Below are 13,909 nucleotides of genomic sequence, written 5' to 3'. Positions count from 1 at the left end.
AACTCTTTTCGTGTTTAGCCAAGGCGAAGAGGAAAAGATATGGATACTAGAATGATAAAACAGGTATTTCTTTCATGTTGCGCATACATGCAAGCTACACACTTACTAATAAGCCTGGATGGACGAACGCGCCCGGTGTCGCCACCGCCGCTAGAAAATAAGGAATATCTCGCAAATCCATCCGGATGTGGCTATGATGGTCTGGCGCGCGCATGTAGCGGCATTACTTACATACCTACTACATGATAGCTGGTGCAGTGGTGCGTGTTGCCCTACCGGTGTGTTATGGCGAACCAATAAGACAAGTAATTTAGTGCAGCCATACACCCAATCTTAGGCCTCGATTTACACGAATAAATAAGACGGGCCCAACCTAGTTTTAAAATTAGCTGCCGCATCATTTTTGGTCGCAATTAGGTTTTTGCAAAAAAAAAAAAGAGCCAGTGGACATAAAACAGTCTGACAGGTCCTTTTCTTTTCCACCGGTTCTTTTTACTTTGGCTAAGGCTGAAAAAAGTGTAAATTGTTGGGGGGAAGCGATTGCTTCTGGCCTGACAGCTGGAGAATCTTGATTGCCGCAAAAGTTTCTTCTATCTGCCATATGTAGGCTTAGTAGTACTATACGATGTAAAAGATTTGATTCTTTTCGGAAGGACCTGCTTAGGAATGGAGTATTCTACGTATACCCAAAAAAGCTTTCAATGACTTGGTATCTGCGCATGACTTACAAGGAAAGAGAAAGTGGAACATGTGAACACCTAATTAGGTATGTCCTTCATTTACTTGGTTCATATACTTAGATGAATGAGGCAGCTTTGAGGTCTGGGCGAACAGGGTGTTCCCGGTTCGAGATTTGGCAACTTCAGACGAAAGCCATAGCAGGCTGGTGCGTTGCAACGTCTTCTTGTGTGGCCTTGAATAGTTTGTTATTTTGGAAGGGATGAGGTTGCGGCCCGGTAGGTCTTAGCTCTTCGGTCCGTTTTTACAAAATGAATCCGTCAATAGTGCAATTTCAATTCTTCGCACTGTCTTGAGAGTAGAGTAAGACGGACTTTTGCGTTCGTATATCGGTGATTCTAGTTTTTCTCATCAACCATTATGCTGGCAGCATGTCCGTATTTACAACTTGGCGACTGCCATCGAGCATGTACGGTAGTTGCCTCACTATGTGGTCCAAATGTTAGTTGCATATGCAAGGGTGTCCCTGTGACAAACAATATCAAGGCCGAGTGGGATTGATTGCACACAACAAGGCCGAACTTTTTTGAAAATTGGGGTCAGCTCAAGGACAGACAACCGCGTGCTTCCGAAGAGTAAGTATCGTGTAAGCACGGGAACCGAAGCATGCCTGGGTATGACCACCGTTCCATAGTTTGATTCTGTACACTATTAACCCTTGTGGTTGATTAGCGCTGGTGTCAAAAGGACTGAATTCCTGCAGCTGGATCGTCGATGCAAGGTCGCGACATGACCATATACATGCGGTGCGGATGCGACACTTGGGCTTGCTGTGTGGGGAAGATGAAGGAGTGTGAGCCGTGTTTGTCCGGCGATGGGACGGTTGGAGTTAGAAGGTTAGAGATTGAAATAAAGGTACACACGGCGGTACTTGATGGGATAAGCGATAGTAAGCGATAAGCCGCACCCAGTGTGTTACAGCCTGCGATTAGCTTACACACAGCTCCTTCTCATGCCGGTGAAAAGTGCAATCTGCAGATACGGCAGATTGGCGGATGAAGGATTTGAGATGTTCTAAGCAGCGCCACACCGGCTCCCGTTGACATGGTGGGTATGATGGCTGGCTGACCACGTGGAGTGGGATGCCTTGAAACTTACTAGTACTGCGGGATCTAGAATCGCAGCTGGACACTGTCCCCTCTGCTGAACCTGTACCAGACCTAGCAACCAATTTGCAACGTGTATTGCTGGTAATAATCATGTGACCAGAGCCCAGCAATGGTGGTCAACGGAGGGCCACCGTCCGATTTTGCCGGATAGATGCAATATTCGATGTGAAGCTACGTCTTGCTCGTTACAGAATCACCACCACAGCAGCAGAGAGGATGTCGGGCCGACGCGATGAGGCAAAAGATGTCTTGGCAGACATATGGGAGAGGCGGTGAGCCCAATGGTTTGCAGTAACAGAGGTTGGGTCTCGCTGCAGTTGTAACCTTGCATCCGTACATACATATGTACATAGGTGTGCAAAAATCTAGTGGCAACGAAACCAGATCAACGGCGCCCCTGCAGCTTCAAAGTGAGGGGTAGGAGGGTGCAAAGCCCAAATGACTTAGTTCCGACTCGTGTGTTCTCTGTGTACTATGATATAGTCAACTGTCATATGTATGCTCCGAGTGGGCCAACATCAGTCGACGTGACCTTGAAAATGTATGTAGTCGGCCGGCTTGACATGACAGATCATTACCAGAGTCGATAACAAGTTGTGGCAAGTGGAGAGGATGAGCGTTATAGCAACACGTGTGTGGGTACCTGGCACGGCGGGCAGGTTATCCTACGAGGTCGGCCAATAAACCGTGGTTTGCTGTGGCTCAACACACTCAAAGTCGCATGGTCATACTAATATGGCACCCTTATAATCAGGTTTGCATCGCAGTGTTTCATGGCCATGCAATTCTAGTACCAGACCGGTGCATGTAGGTCGGCATGTCCTGTTTAATCACCAGGGACCTCTTTTTTCTTCTCTCTCTCTCTTCCTCAATGGGTGCAATGCGCCGTGCTTGTGGAGGAGTGGAGAGACGTACATCATGTCCATGGGCGCAGATGCAGGCCTATGTGACGACAATCAGCAATCAGGCGGCAGCCAAACAGGAAGTGATGCTTGGCACAGTGGTCGAGCTGTTTGCAAATGACGAAAGCTGTTCCTTTGCTGCGAACGTCCTGAGTGTGGCGAGATGCAGGCTCGGCTCAGAAGAGTCAAGAGAGGGCGGGATGAAACGCAGATGTCGTTTTGTCGGGGAGGATGACCCGGCCCATGTGGAAGCAGCAAGACGAACCGCGCAGTGATTTGCTTTTGACAAGGAACAGGAAAAGCACTAGCCGGATTGAACGGGCATCGGATGATGTCGACTTTGCGCAAAATATTTGTGGGATCTCGTGCCGCAATCCTTTGGCCAAATGGGTGCGTCGCGCATTGCTTGGCGTGACCGTCGAGGACGCTTTGCATGTGTGGGCAGACGGGATGCGGGAATTAGCAAGTGAAGCTGTAGGTATAGGTCGAGCACATATGAACGTGACGACGCTTTGCCGTTAAAGATGATGAGTGGTTTGATTGTTGCATTGCAAGGCACATGTGGCAAGGACGGGTGCATAATGTTTCGTGGGGGTTGTTGATGCCCGGCCACACAGTGTTGGTTTTGCAGCCACCGCACGAGCCAGGGTAGTACTGTGGCAGGCCGGAGACAGCAGAGTTGGAGTAGGTAGCATTTGCTTGGCCCATGACCAAAATGGGCCCACTGATAGAGAGGGCTGGAATGGGCAAGTATGGGCATGCGTACGTACTACTTACAGGTTGAAGTAGACGAGCGAGTGCAAATCAAGGGCGACAGCAGATTTGAGCGGGGGCATGTGCGGGCCGGGTGTGCAGAGCAGGCAGGCACAAGCAAGGCGGGTTCCTGTTTTGCAGAGCATGTACGTATACGTATGTACATGTGTAGAGCATGCAACAAAAAGATGGCTAGGCATGGGTGGTGGCACTGGGCAAAGTTTGGAGATGGCGGAACCAGTGTCGAGGGTCCACACAAGGCTTGGCTGCTGGCGACCCCCCATGCAGCCGTTCAGCGGAGTCGGCAAGCCACAGGCCGGGGCTTGATTGGGAAGGGAAGCGGCCATGAGCAGGCGCAAAGGGGGTAAGCGGGAGCTGGTGACGAGAGAGGAGCAGGAGGATGTGAAGCCAGCTTATAGTATAGGTGGGAACTGATCGTCTTTGCCGGCTGCGAGCCGGGTGCGGACAAGCGAAGGCCGAGTTGCTGTATACGTGATGGTACAGCGTGCAGACAAAGAGTAGTTTGATGAGGGTGGTGCCGGTCGGGTAGAATGGGCAGGCTCGCTTGGAGATGAGAGTGGAGGAGTATCACGGCCATTGTTATTAGCCATGGCCATGGCGTGAACATGACTGCTAAGTAGACGGTATGTTGATACGAGCACGAGTATCAGCAAGAGGCATGGCATGGCAATGGCATGTGGGTGTCGCACGTGAGGAGGTGTGTGTGGCTCGCCGCCGCTGCATCCATCCACCCATGGGCGACGAGGGCATGCATGTGGGGTTGGTTGCGCTGGAGCAACGCGCAAGAGGCTCAAGGATGGATGGATGGAGGATGCCGTGCAGGTCGTCGAGGGCCAGGCTCATCGGCAGCAGGAGCAGCAATAGCAGCGAGGAGCGGGCGGCGATAAGCTTTGCGCGCCGTCTAGAAAATTCGTGTGTAGTGTTGACGAGTCGAGTCTTGTCTTGTCGAGTCGTGGTTGTGCGTGGGTATGCCGCAATGCCCCCGTCGAGGTGCCGGCTGGGATTGCCACGAGGCCCCGATTCCGCGTCCAATAGACATGGGCTGTCTGGGCTGCTACGCTAAGCCTGCTAAACGTTCGCTTCCCACGCCTGTGCCTGCCTCGTCGTTCCTGACGCGCGCACCATTCATTGACTGACACTGCCCATTGGCACCGTTGCTCCTGCTGCTGCTCCCCCAGCCTCCAACGCTCCTGCTGCGGCGCGCGAACAGAGGGAAGGGGCCATCCACCCATCCCACAGGGAGGGAAGGGGCGTCCCAGAGGGGGGGTGTGCCCAGGACAGGACGGCCGCTCGCCCACACACATTCACATTCACATTCACACACATGGAGTACATGCACACACTCACACACCCACACGCCTCCACACGCCCGATTCTTCCATCCATCCACCCCTCCTCCCATACACCCACTCACCCACCCACGCCATCTGACACAGGCACACAACCGCCGCCCAGCACAGCACAGCACAGCACAGCACAGGGCACATGTTTTCCTTCTTTCCCGACTCCAAGACCATCGCAGCAATCGCTCGCCTGCCCGTGGCCCATGACCTGGTCTCCTCGGCATATTGTCGTCAGAGCCACTAGGTCGGTCGCCGCCAGCTGCCTCAGCCTGTTTGCACCACTGAGGCCGGCTTTCATGCCGCTTTGGTCGACAACCCCCCCACCTCGCACCAACCGTCCGTCGTCTGCTGCACAAACAGCGGCTTTGCCAGCGTCTGACTAAGTAGCTCAACGTCGACCGCGGCAGGCGGCCGTGCTGCTGCTACAGAGCTACTGCGCGCTATGCTACCCCAAGTACACAATGCCCACCCTCCTCTATACACGTCCTTAGCACGTACAAGCTCCCGGCCCTATCCGCCCGTATTTCACTACATGGCTCGTCCCAAAAAGACACGGCCCTCTGTCACGGCCCTCTGTCACGGCCCTTACGGCCTCTGGTCGATGGTGGTGCCTGGTGCCGTGCTGCACATCGTGCAGATCACCCTGGCCTTAATTGCGTGACGATATAGCCTTCCCCACGAATCGCCAGACATGTGAGGTTAGGTGCTCGTTTCATCCCAACGCCCACCAGGCCCACCTGGGACGCGCCGCCGACAGCCTAGACACGGACGTTGGTATTGGTACGCTGCGCCGTAGCAGGGGCCTTGTTCGTTGCTGCACTACTAGCGCCTGCGACCTACCCTTAACCCGCTGCAGTGCCTTTTTTACCACATATGTATTACATGCAGGGAAAACCCTCATGTTTGACGTGCCCGCCTTCCGAGTCTCACCAACCTTGTACTTCAGACAAGTGAGCCACAGCGCTCAAACGCCCGTCATGACACACATAGCAAACTGCATGCGCTCCGATCCCGACCATACCTCTGTTTATATAACACTGGAAACATCCTCGTCCCCAATGGTACGTCGTCCCGCTCCACTCGCCCCTCCACTATCCCATCCCAAATGAATTACCACCTTCCCCGGCGCTCTCGCTCACTCAGAGATCTTCAGGTCCCCCCAGATTCTCTCTCGCCCGCCACCACCACCACCCAGGCAAAGAGTCCGCCACTGTCTTCTTCTCAACCTCCCACCCAACAGGCCCCGTCCAGGTACCACCTTTGGCTCTCAGCAAAGAGCCCAGCTCTCGGTTCAAAGACCAGCCACTCAGCAGACAGAGTCGCTGCCCTTGCTGCTGGCCGGTCTCCCACTTCGCTCAGTGACACTGTTCTCCTCTCCGAGAACAGTCTGCCTTTTTGGCAACGAACAAGCTCCCTGTCACGAAGACGCAAAGTCAGTGTGCCTGAACTCGGAAGCACCATGACGACCGTCCAAGAGATGCCCCTTGATTCACGTAAGTCGTACATGCTTCTTTCTTGGCTGTCCGTCCAACTGCTGACATTTGGTTTCAGCAACCATCCCGGGAAGACCACCTCTCCGCAAGCCTTCCTACGAAGCGTTTGGCCACGAGCGCTCTTGCAGTGCTCCCGGCACTAACTGGCGCTCTGGTCCTTTCGGCGATGCCATGATGGATTGCATTACCGGCCCTTCTCCTGTCCAGACTCAATATACCACCGCTCCGCTTACTTCAGAACTACCCGCCATCTCCGGCAGGCCGCTGTCTCCCATTCTAAGTCCTGGTGCGACACCTAGGCCTTTGCTCAAACTTGAGACCGACAACATTGCTGAAGAAGACTGGGAAATTCCACCCCAAGTGCCTCCAAAATCTCCTGTTACCGAGCGCAAGGGTTCTCCAACCCCCTTGATACTCAACTCAAAAGCAAGCAAATCACAACTCACTACTCCCGCGTCCATCAGCTCTGGCGGAGGTACTCCGTTGAGTGCCATTGACCTTCGACGATCGCCAAACGGCAGCATGGGTCTTCCCACACCACCATCCACCTTTACCAATCCCTTTTATGCATCTTCACCTGCATCAGCCCGAGGTTCACCACGAACAGAGAGAAGAGATCCCATTGCTACACAGCCCTCTCCCCACAACCGCAACATGTCAGAATCATCCATCATGGACCGAGGTCGGCCAAAATGCCGTAACAGCAAAAAAGACCGGCCGCGTGCCATGTCTGAAACCAATGGCCCCGAGGCTATACCTGACTCCTGGAAGCTCCCTCAAGGCATGCGCGTATCCGAGGCTTCAAGGCGAATCAGTGATGCCGACAAGAGACTGCTCCATAAGCAAGCCTACGACCAGGCAGGCAATTTTGAAGTCCTCAACAAGCGTGATGTAGCATCGTTGTCAAGAGTGAGTTGATTGCAAGTCATGTGTAGACGAACTAGCACTAAACAAAATTACAGGAACTCCGAGCACTCGATGAACGCTGCGATTATCTACGCAAGACTTACAAGTCGCTGCGCGCAGGTCGCCAGAAGCTCCATGGTCGTATGATTGCCTATCTGCGACGTGGAGAGACAGTCATCTTCTCGCGTGAATCCCTACTCAAGCAAGAAGAGGCGCTAGCCGAGTTGGATGTGTCAATCGACGAGTTCATCCAAAAACTGGAGCAGGCCGAAAATCGCCGCCTTCGCTTACGCCAAAAGCTGCTCGAGCATGTAGCTGCTGCTATCGTGCTTGACCCTAGCTCCCGTGATCAAATCGCCGAAGCCACTCCTCCGCGGAGTCCTGTAAAAATGGACAGTCCCGCGAGATCCCAGCGAAAGGAGACTGAATCTATCAAGATCTACGCTGATGGCCACGTTCTCAACCTATTCTCGGACATTGAGAAGGCGATCGGCAAGATGTGTGAACAAACTTGCTAGGCCGCGCACACTACTACACACCGCCCAATGGCACCTTCGATCATGCCTCCCTCCCCGGTCGCATACCCTTAATTATACCGCTTTCGTCACACGATTTCCTATGTTTGTACCATAACGGCCTTTGGAACTACCCTCTCTAATACTTTCTTCTTTCCTTGTTGGACTGGTTCGACTTTTGTTTGTTCAAACGTTTAGCGGCAAGATTTACACGCCAACGTTTCGCCTTCATTCTTCACGCTGGCATGTATACCCATTTTTTGCACATTATTTTTGCACATTACTTTCTATACATTTCTGCTCCTCTTTTTTGTTCTTTTGCACATCAATGCTTTCTCTAACTTTGCCATTTCGAAAATGGCGAAGAGTTTGTCAGGGGCTTGTTTCGTATTTGGAGCTTGGAGCTTGTGGGCGCGGAAGCGTGGAGCTTGGACGATGGCAGACGGGTGTCATTTTGGGACACCATACATGTATTGAGCTACAACCCCGCATGGGTTCATGAATCGAGAATCGTACGTATCTTGAGCCAAGCGTCATTGCCCCTCGTCAAACATGCAAACATGCACTTGTGGCGCTGTGCCTATTCGAAGCGAGGCACGAAACGCCGCCGTGCCGAAAGCGCCCCCCCACCCCCTTCCCTCGATGTCACAAGGAAGGAGCATTATCGCGTCGGCAGGGCGATTTCTCATCACATTTCACCAGCCACTCAGGTCCAGACTCGTTGTGACAATAACTGTAGCAATACTATCGCATAACCGGCTTGTATAGACAGCCAGTCATAGCAGGCTGTAAGTACACAACGCACGGGATGGTTTCATTGAAATACGTTCCCAACACGATGAGGCTCGAGGCCTTGACTATAAGGGCTATAAGATAATCGCTATAGCCCGTTTCAACGGCGCCGTGACGTTGTAGGAAATGTCGGTAAAACGGAAATATGGTGGGGCAGGAATTTGTAAAAAAAAAGGAGACTGTGAAAGGGAACTTGCACGGACAACTTACTAGGCTACAAGCAAAAAAGACGCTCTTCTATGCACTTGCTTACAGCATTGACATTAACTTTCATGCGTGCTTGCTTACCTCCGTAAACAGTTGCCACATGGCTGCTGACATCAGATCTGGATTATTTTCCGGAAAGACATTGTACCTCTACGTAGGCCCAGGCCTAGGTGTAGAGAACACCAGCAAAGGGAAATGCAGCCGTGTGCCGCTTCCCAAGTTTCAGAACAAGACTAAAAGCGGGCAAACTCGCCCTGGCCCAACGAAGCGGCACATCTCAGCCACCCGACGCGGATGGCCATGGAAATGCTGACCGAATGTTATGTAAGTTGGGTCGCAATACCTTTTGCCACGGTTTGAAGGTTTCGAAATGTTGAGGACGAAGGGGTTTGTAATCGCGGGGTTTCATTTATCGTCGGCCGCGACTACATGGCCGACCACAGAGCCGGCTCTCACTTCGGCGGCACCTTTCTCCGCATGGCCCGTGCCCGCCATTTTGTGCGAAAAAGTTTGGACTTCGGTAACAACGTGACATGTCTTAGACGGCAGCATTCTCTTTCGCCGTCATTAACACCACCATGGCTACTAACAGTATCAAGTTGCTGACTGGCAACAGCTATCCCGAGCTTGCCCGCCTTGTGGCCGATCGGTACGTTCAAGTCCTTGCTTCTCGGTGCTTCTTGGGGCTACAACTAGGCGTGGACACTTGCGGCCATCTCCATCTGCCACAAAACCAGTGCAGATCGGGCACGGATGTGACGACACCGACGCAATATATTTTTAAATCCGGCTTGCTTCTGTGCAAGCAAAAACGAAAAGAAAACGCTCCGACGTTGATGAAACATGTTGGTGCAGCGTCACTAATGTCGTCGCAGACTAGGCATAGAACTCACCAAAATTCTCGTACTTCAATACTCGAACCAGGAGACTTCCGTGACCATTGGCGAATCTGTGAGAGATGAAGATGGTATGGACTGCTTCCTATTGTGCAGCATATCCATGTTTAGCGGGTCTCAACTTACCATGTTACAGTCTTCATCTTGCAATCCACGCCACCAGGCGATATCAACGATGCTCTGATGGAACTGCTCATCATGATCAACGCCTGCAAGACGGCATCTGCCCGCCGCATTACGGCAGTGATTCCAAATTTCCCATATGCTCGTCAGGACAAGAAAGACAAGTCTCGAGCACCAATCACAGCAAAGCTCATGGCGAACATGCTTCAGACCGCCGGCTGCAATCATGTCATCACAATGGACCTCCATGCTAGCCAAATTCAAGGCTTTTTCAACGTCCCTGTTGACAACCTGTACGCCGAGCCGAGCACGCTCCGCTGGATCCGCGAGAACCTAGACGTCAAGGACTGTGTCATTGTCAGTCCAGATGCAGGCGGCGCAAAGAGGTAAGATCCTCCTGATGTTAGCGTCAAAGGTCTCAAGCACTCCATCGTGCAAACCACCTAAGCGCGCCATTTTGCAAGGGTGCTGTGTGATACACCAGCACGCCACTGCATCATGTGGGCGGGAAGAGCAACCCCTCCTTTCCCCCCCTGTTAGGCTCCAGTGAATAGCAGTGCTGACCAATGGTAGGGCAACTTCGATAGCAGACGGCTTAAATCTTGGATTTGCTCTCATCCACAAGGAGCGAACTCGCCCCAACGAAGTTTCACGAATGGTGCTGGTCGGAGATGTACGCGGCAAGACGGCAATTTTAGTCGATGACATGGCCGACACTTGTGGCACACTTGTCAAAGCAGCAGACGTGCTGATTTCCGAGGGCGCCAAAGACGCGCTTGCCATTGTCACACATGGTATCCTCAGTGGAAATGCCATTGAGGCCCTCAATGGCAGCAAGCTCAAGAAGATTGTTGTCACCAACACTGTTCCCCACGAAGACAAGAAAGAACTTTGCGACCGCATTGAAACCATTGATATCAGTCCGACTGTAAGTGGCTAACCATATCATGGACGATTAAATTCAGAGTCTGACTATGAACCACAGCTTGCCGAGGCTTGCAGACGTACCCACAATGGAGAGAGTGTTAGCTTCCTCTTCAAGCACGCTCCTGTCGACTAGAACAAAGACGACGACTGATTCAACAGTAGTCAGTCAACACAAGGATCTCGGCGTTCATGGCGGGTTTGGCGTTAGGGGTCACCATGACGACTTTGCTCTTTCTTCCTAATGACATATTACGAGCACTACGATGATCTGCCGATCGCAGGCCAGGATCCCGTAACTAGTGGTCCAGTTACTGCTACATCACGTGGTGTCGCACCTCCTTTGCATTAGTGAAATCATATGCAGGCTAATTGTAGTTATATTTTGCTCGCTAAAACACGTGGCAGGTGCTCAAAACAATTCCGCTGTCAACCCGGTTTGACATGTTGGCTGAGGACGACGCCACACTGGGGCACTCGCTGCGTTCGCTGCGCCATGTGATGCGAGCTAATGAAGCTAGTGCAATTTTAGCCTGCATCAGTGCGAACTTTATATGGTCGTCAAACTTCTTGACCTAGCGTAAATCAGGGTTGCACAACGTGCCGTATCTCCGTGATATGTCTTGCATCCGGTCAGAGTGGCGTTTGTACGAATGCGGACAAACTAGATGGAAATGTCGCCATGGCCGATAGAGATACGAGAGTTGAGTACGTGCACCTCACATCTCGTATTGAATGACAAGTGCAGTTTGTATCAAGGACACGATTTGATTCAGTACTAGTTGCAGAGAGAAAGACTAGTAGGCTAAATACGCCACGGAGGCCGCCTTATTAGTCTAGTGCATCTTCATCTCAGCTTGCCCCAGGTCCACATACCGTGCCATGGGCGGTCTAGAGACGATCCTGCTACTAATGCCGGCACATTTTTGTGCCCGACGCTCGAGATGTCCCCGACTGTCAGCAAATCTAGACAATCTCGATCCTGCGAGTCACATCATCGTCGCCCTTTCCCCTGTTTGTGTCTTTCTCCGCGATTGTCAGACTGCTCGACAGGTTCGCACAAACCACGATCGACCGCTCCGTTCCGGCGAGGGGCTCACCCACCTGATGCATGCTTGCTCGACTACGGGACTGCTTGGATGGATAGACATGGATTTGCGCAAGGTTCCGGACTGGTGATGATCGCCTCTTTTTTTTTCATAGGCATGTGATTTATGGATGGTCTGTGGTAAGTTGCTCCGCGGATGTCGATATGCACACGCTAACCGGTGCTGGAGATACTTTACTTACATCCAACCGAACGTTGGAATAATATTGAGGCGTACGGAAAGGCATTCGGGAAGGGGATATCTTTCTTTTTTTGCCATACATAGAGCGTTGGGGGCGTTAGAGTTTGAATCCAGGGCTCGGCTGTGTGGTTTAGTCGGCTCCTAGTGATTTAGGGGGGATGTGCTACTGCATGTCTCTTTTGCCCAATATCACCATATCTTGACATCCACCAATTCATCCGGTCGAATAACGGACTTCAAAAGTCGTATGATGCAAAAAAGAAAATAGCATGTAGTGAGGGAAGCAAAAGGTTTGCGCATGCGCGCACGCACATTTCCAAACTCTGTTACTACTCTGCAGGATCGGCGCCTTTTTTTCTGACCGGTATTACAGAGTTTACGCCAGCGGCCAGCAGCACCCAGCATTTTAGAAGAAAAAAAGGAGACGTGTGGGGAAGGAGGATGGCACTTGCACTGGTAACATATGTTAACCCCGACCAGGATAACGGGAATAGCGAGTGGCCACGAGGTGCCAAACTTCCAAAGCAAAGCCGTGTGTAGGAAAGTGTAAATTCCTTCCTCGGACCTTAGTAAAAGTGTACAGCTAACGGCAAACGTTCATCGAACGAAAAGCAACAAAGTTCAAAAGTGATCGGTCGATGAACACACTCCACGACTCAAACTGCCGTCGCGCTAAGAGTGGAATGGTACATTTTTTTGGTCCTTTGAGCTACGACTCATATTTCCTCTAGTGTCCCCTTCTCAACATAGTATAGCAGTTTGTAATAGTAGGTATAGTCGTTGTAATAGTAGAATCGAGTACTGTAAGCAACCCACCCCTTTCCCCCCGCATATCACCATCTATGCAAGCATATACATCTCACATTAATATACACATACATGATATTCAATCTACTACACACCCTGCAACAAACCTTTACCTCCCCCCCCCCCCCCCCCCCATTGCCCGCCCCTCATCTTCTTGTTATCCCACATGCATGCACACCCGCAACACTCCAAAGTTTCCCCAACCCACACACCCCAACCCCACGCCCGTATACACCGGATATAAAAAAACATAAAAGATAAAAAGTAACGCACAGGAATACATCTGCGCCGTGAGTCTGTCCAATTCTAACAATCGGCGATCTGGGGAAACCAAGAACCCCCCCCAACGCCCGTGCTTGCTTGCTTGCTTGCTGCTGCTGCGCGTCTGCAACCCTTCGCCCGGCGGGGCGGGTTACCTCGACCTACTTACTCGCGCCACTCTTCATTTTCACCGTCACGAAAAAAACTTTATTTTTTTTTTCTGGGGTTGGGGGTTTACTCGTAATCTACATAGTTTTCGGCTCCTTTCTTCTTCCGAAGTTGTCATGTTCTTTTTCGGCGAACTGCGAGAATTCTCGGCGCGTATGGAAGGGGGGGGGGGGGGGACGCCGCCGCCGCCGCCGCCGCCGCGGGGGAGGGGAAGCGTGTTTTGATCGGTGGTGGTGGTGGTACGTTTGTGACGGGGTGCCGGTGGAGCCGAAAGTGTTAGGAAATTCATTGCCCCCCTCACAACTCTCTCTCTCTCTCTCTCTCTCTCCCGCGGGGGAGAAGATGCGAATAATGGAGATTATGATGATGGTAGTTGGATTAATCAAGCGTCATTACGGGAACGGGACGGTGGGAAAGAGACCCTGAAGAGACCCTGAAGAGATCCTGCAGGAAAAAAAAGAGGACCCTTTTCTCGTTCTTCTCCCGCTATTTCGAAATTGCTGACCCTTTCTTGCGTGATTTTGGTATGCTTTACCCTTTCTTCCCAATTTTCGAATCTCGAACTCGTTCAAGATCGAGATTCGAAATGGGAGGCCTTGCTTATCCTTTTGTTTGTTTGCGGGTTTAGAGTTTTGGACTTATGGGCAGGTGCAGTTCTAGCG

General features: G+C 51.9%; 3 protein-coding genes across 3 annotated transcripts; 2 read left to right on the top strand and 1 right to left on the bottom strand.

Annotated features, from left to right (window-relative positions):
• Positions 1-3,053: 3,053 nt before the first annotated feature.
• On the bottom strand, positions 3,054-3,648 carry PSV08DRAFT_243480 (uncharacterized protein; the record flags this gene model as incomplete). Its single annotated transcript, XM_066092303.1, has 2 exons — positions 3,054-3,486; positions 3,527-3,648. The coding sequence occupies 2 exons, from the start codon at positions 3,646-3,648 to the stop codon at positions 3,054-3,056; spliced, it is 555 nt and encodes a 184-aa protein (XP_065949745.1).
• A 2,195-nt stretch (positions 3,649-5,843) lies between these two features.
• PSV08DRAFT_383870 (Up-regulated during septation-domain-containing protein) lies at positions 5,844-7,946 on the top strand (the record flags this gene model as incomplete). The annotated part of the gene is made up of 4 exons (XM_014229355.2): positions 5,844-5,927; positions 6,020-6,359; positions 6,418-7,268; positions 7,322-7,946. 4 exons carry the CDS (start codon positions 5,844-5,846, stop codon positions 7,781-7,783), a joined length of 1,737 nt encoding a protein of 578 aa, XP_014084830.1. The 3' UTR covers positions 7,784-7,946.
• Positions 7,947-9,319: 1,373 nt separating this feature from the next.
• PSV08DRAFT_407108 (phosphoribosyltransferase-like protein) lies at positions 9,320-11,266 on the top strand. The gene is made up of 5 exons (XM_014229356.2): positions 9,320-9,428; positions 9,655-9,746; positions 9,812-10,184; positions 10,372-10,726; positions 10,784-11,266. The coding sequence occupies exons 1-5, from the start codon at positions 9,358-9,360 to the stop codon at positions 10,856-10,858; spliced, it is 966 nt and encodes a 321-aa protein (XP_014084831.1). The 5' UTR covers positions 9,320-9,357; the 3' UTR covers positions 10,859-11,266.
• The last annotated feature ends 2,643 nt before the right edge of the window (positions 11,267-13,909 follow it).

This window comes from Bipolaris maydis (genome assembly GCF_028858645.1).
Source record: "Bipolaris maydis strain C4 unplaced genomic scaffold PSV08scaffold_2, whole genome shotgun sequence".
NCBI lineage: Eukaryota > Fungi > Ascomycota > Dothideomycetes > Pleosporales > Pleosporaceae > Bipolaris > Bipolaris maydis.
Note: the sequence above shows the minus strand (reverse complement) of the source record. Positions and strands in the feature narration are given on the sequence as shown.

What these genes read in the sequence shown, in the direction of transcription:
- PSV08DRAFT_407108 (XM_014229356.2), top strand. Translation starts at nt 9,358, where the DNA reads ATGGCTACTAACAGTATCAAGTTGCTGACTGGCAACAGCTATCCCGAG. An exon ending in ATCTGTGAGAGATGAAGATG is followed by an intron (nt 9,747 to 9,811) that starts GTATGGACTGCT and finishes ACCATGTTACAG; the next exon opens with TCTTCATCTTGCAATCCACG. An exon ending in CCATTGATATCAGTCCGACT is followed by an intron (nt 10,727 to 10,783) that starts GTAAGTGGCTAA and finishes TATGAACCACAG; the next exon opens with CTTGCCGAGGCTTGCAGACG.